Source organism: Cephus cinctus, unplaced genomic scaffold (genome assembly GCF_000341935.2).
Source record: "Cephus cinctus unplaced genomic scaffold, Ccin1 Ccin1_scaffold0431, whole genome shotgun sequence".
Lineage (NCBI taxonomy): Eukaryota > Metazoa > Arthropoda > Insecta > Hymenoptera > Cephidae > Cephus > Cephus cinctus.
Window position 1 is genome coordinate 12,375 of NW_014333112.1, and position 2,708 is coordinate 15,082.

General features: G+C 35.1%; 1 protein-coding gene across 1 annotated transcript in view; it reads right to left on the minus strand.

Moving 5' to 3' along the window:
• The window catches only part of LOC112494342, a 4,399-nt gene extending 3,352 nt beyond the window's left edge, over nucleotides 1–1,047 (minus strand). Inside the window, exons 1-2 of the mRNA XM_025085000.1 lie at nucleotides 942–1,047; nucleotides 8–552 (exon numbers count right to left, since the gene is read on the minus strand). Of these exons, the coding sequence (XP_024940768.1) occupies nucleotides 8–552; nucleotides 942–1,047 (651 nt within the window). The remainder of the gene's footprint in view (nucleotides 1–7; nucleotides 553–941) is intronic.
• Nucleotides 1,048–2,708: the final 1,661 nt, after the last annotated feature.

The following is a 2,708-nucleotide window of genomic DNA, read 5'->3' on the forward strand; positions in this document are numbered from 1 at the left end:
TTTCCACCATCAGAAGATGAATTGGAGATTTATTTGATCTGTGTTGGCTTAAATAAAGTGGTACTATCTCATTACCACCCTTATTCGCATCGCGTTCTATACCGTAAACGTTAATCACTAAATCATTAATTGCTTCGAATTTTGGAATGTCCTTCAAGCCAATAGGAAAATTTATACCTTCGTACTTTAGTATTGAGCTGAAATGTGAATACGAACTGATGCTTTGTACATTTTGTTTAGCTGGATGAAGAGCTGCCGTAACGGACCAGAGAAAACAATACGGATCGTTATTTAAAATATTCACCACTGCCTTTTTGTTCTGTACGTTCTTCAGCAACTCGATGAATGTCGACAGACCACCATGTATCGGTATATATCTGTTGATATTTACCGCCAAGTTTATTATTTCCAACAACGACCAGCCCGATTCTTTTTCTTGGAAGTCTTCGATTTTAGTTAATAATTTTTCCAATACATTGACATTGAACCACTCATTGATCTCCGTGGATGATAGAATTACTTCGTTTTTCGTATTAAAGAACGTATTAGGTCCTCAATAAACTCACCGCCTTTCATAGTCTCGAATTTACAGGACAAAACGACGTTCACTTTCAAATTTCCATCTTTTCGGAGCGCATTTTTTACTCTAACAGCGAACAGTTTTTTTAAATCTTCCATAAAACGCTTCAAGTCCTTGTGTCGCAAATTTGCTATCACTCCCGTTCTTATTCTCCTTTTGAAGGCTGAGTCCAAGTCATCCCAACGTACTCTGTCACTTCTTCTCTCTCTCACAGTTCCTTCACCCCTTTTTTGAAGGTGCTGTTTAAATTTTTCATTCAACGATTTTAGTATTCCAATGGTTGTCAGGATTTTGTTTTTCTCCCCGTTCGTAAGCGCAACGTTCCTCAGAATTTGGTTCAGAAGTCGAATATTTTAAGTACCAAACTTTGTCCACTTTGTAATTTCCACAATCAATGATTCTTTCTTGAGCAGTTTATATGCTTCTTCCATAACCTTAATCAATTTCTTGCACTTTGCAGAATCCATTTTTCCCTCGTCAAAAGCGTTTACAATAAAGTACACTCGATGAGGTTTGAACGTCAATGGTTGCTCTACATCACGAGCGGTCTTTTATATGTCTAATGCATGAGCTCCCCTCATCATTACCTATTTTAGGTATAATAATAATATTAAAAGCGGTGCGAAAACTTGTGCATTAAAATTGACAAGGGTTCTAATTGTCTATCCCTTCATTAATGTGTGTGTGTCTGTGTGTGTTCATTCCAAGAACATTATTCAGCTCGGCGGTGATATAAACAACTCGTCGGTTGCTCCTAACCATCAAAGACACATGCCGAACACCTCATCTAGTCTTCGAGTAACCCTATATTTTCGGCTTGCCAAAACCGTTGACCATCTCGCCGGAGATAATGTTGATTACATGTTGAAGGACTTGACGCGTTATTCACTAGCCTAAACATTGGCACTCTATAAGAAGTATGGTGAAATTACAGTTCACTTACAAGGAAACCCCCCCAACCCGACCCCACCGATTTCAATAATTTTTTGATATGTTGTAGTACTCGACAAAATAAGAGACACGTATTTTTTTTTGTGCTGACATCCACTTTAAAGGGGCGAAAACGACTCCTGAAATTCACCCCCGAAAATCGTTTTTTTTATCATATCTCGACTTCTAATTAATATTTTTTAATAAAACCAAGTGGAAAATATTTGTCATAAGAAGTCGAAGATATGAGGTGTGTTTAGGACCCAAGGGGTTGCAAGCCTTATTTTATATTTTGAAAAAACTATATTTTTTATGCGTTTTTTCTTTATATAAACCAGGGAATGTACTTAGGGTATGTACTTAGGTGGTTTTTATACCTTTGAAAAATCCTGAAACACGCCAACTGAAATATTTGATAGAGTTAACGGAAACGCTTTTCTTTATTTTTTCGAGCCCATACCCCGGTTTTTATGCAGAAAAAAAGCATAAAAAATATAGTTTTTTCAAAATATAAAATAAGGGCTGCAACCCCTTGGGTCATAAACACACCTCATATCTTCGACTTCTTATGACAAATATTATCCACTTGGTTTTATTAAAAAATATCAATTAGAACGTGTTTCAGGATTTTTCAAAGGTATAAAAACCACCTAAGTACATACCCTAAGTACATTCCCTGGTTTATATAAAGAAAAAACGCATAAAAAATATAGTTTTTTCAAAATATAAAATAAGGGCTGCAACCCCTTGGGTCATAAACACACCTCATATCTTCAACTTCTTATGACAAATATTTTCCACTTGGTTTTATTAAAAAATATCAATTAGAATCTGACATATGATAAAAAACAATTTTCGGGGGTAAAATTTAGGGGTGGTTTTTATCCCTTTGAAAAATCCTGAAACACCCCAACTGAAATATTTGATGGAGTTAACGGAAACGCTTTTCTTTATTTTTTTGAGCCCATACCCCGGTTTTTATGCAGAAAAAAAGCATAAAAAATATAGTTTTTTCAAAATATAAAATAAGGGCTGCAACCCCTTGGGTCATAAACACACCTCATATCTTCAACTTCTTATGACAAATATTTTCCACTTGGTTTTATTAAAAACAACTATATATATATATTGTGACGACACTTTTTAACAGTGACGCACAAATAAATGGCACCGCGAGAAATAATTAATAAAATACTAA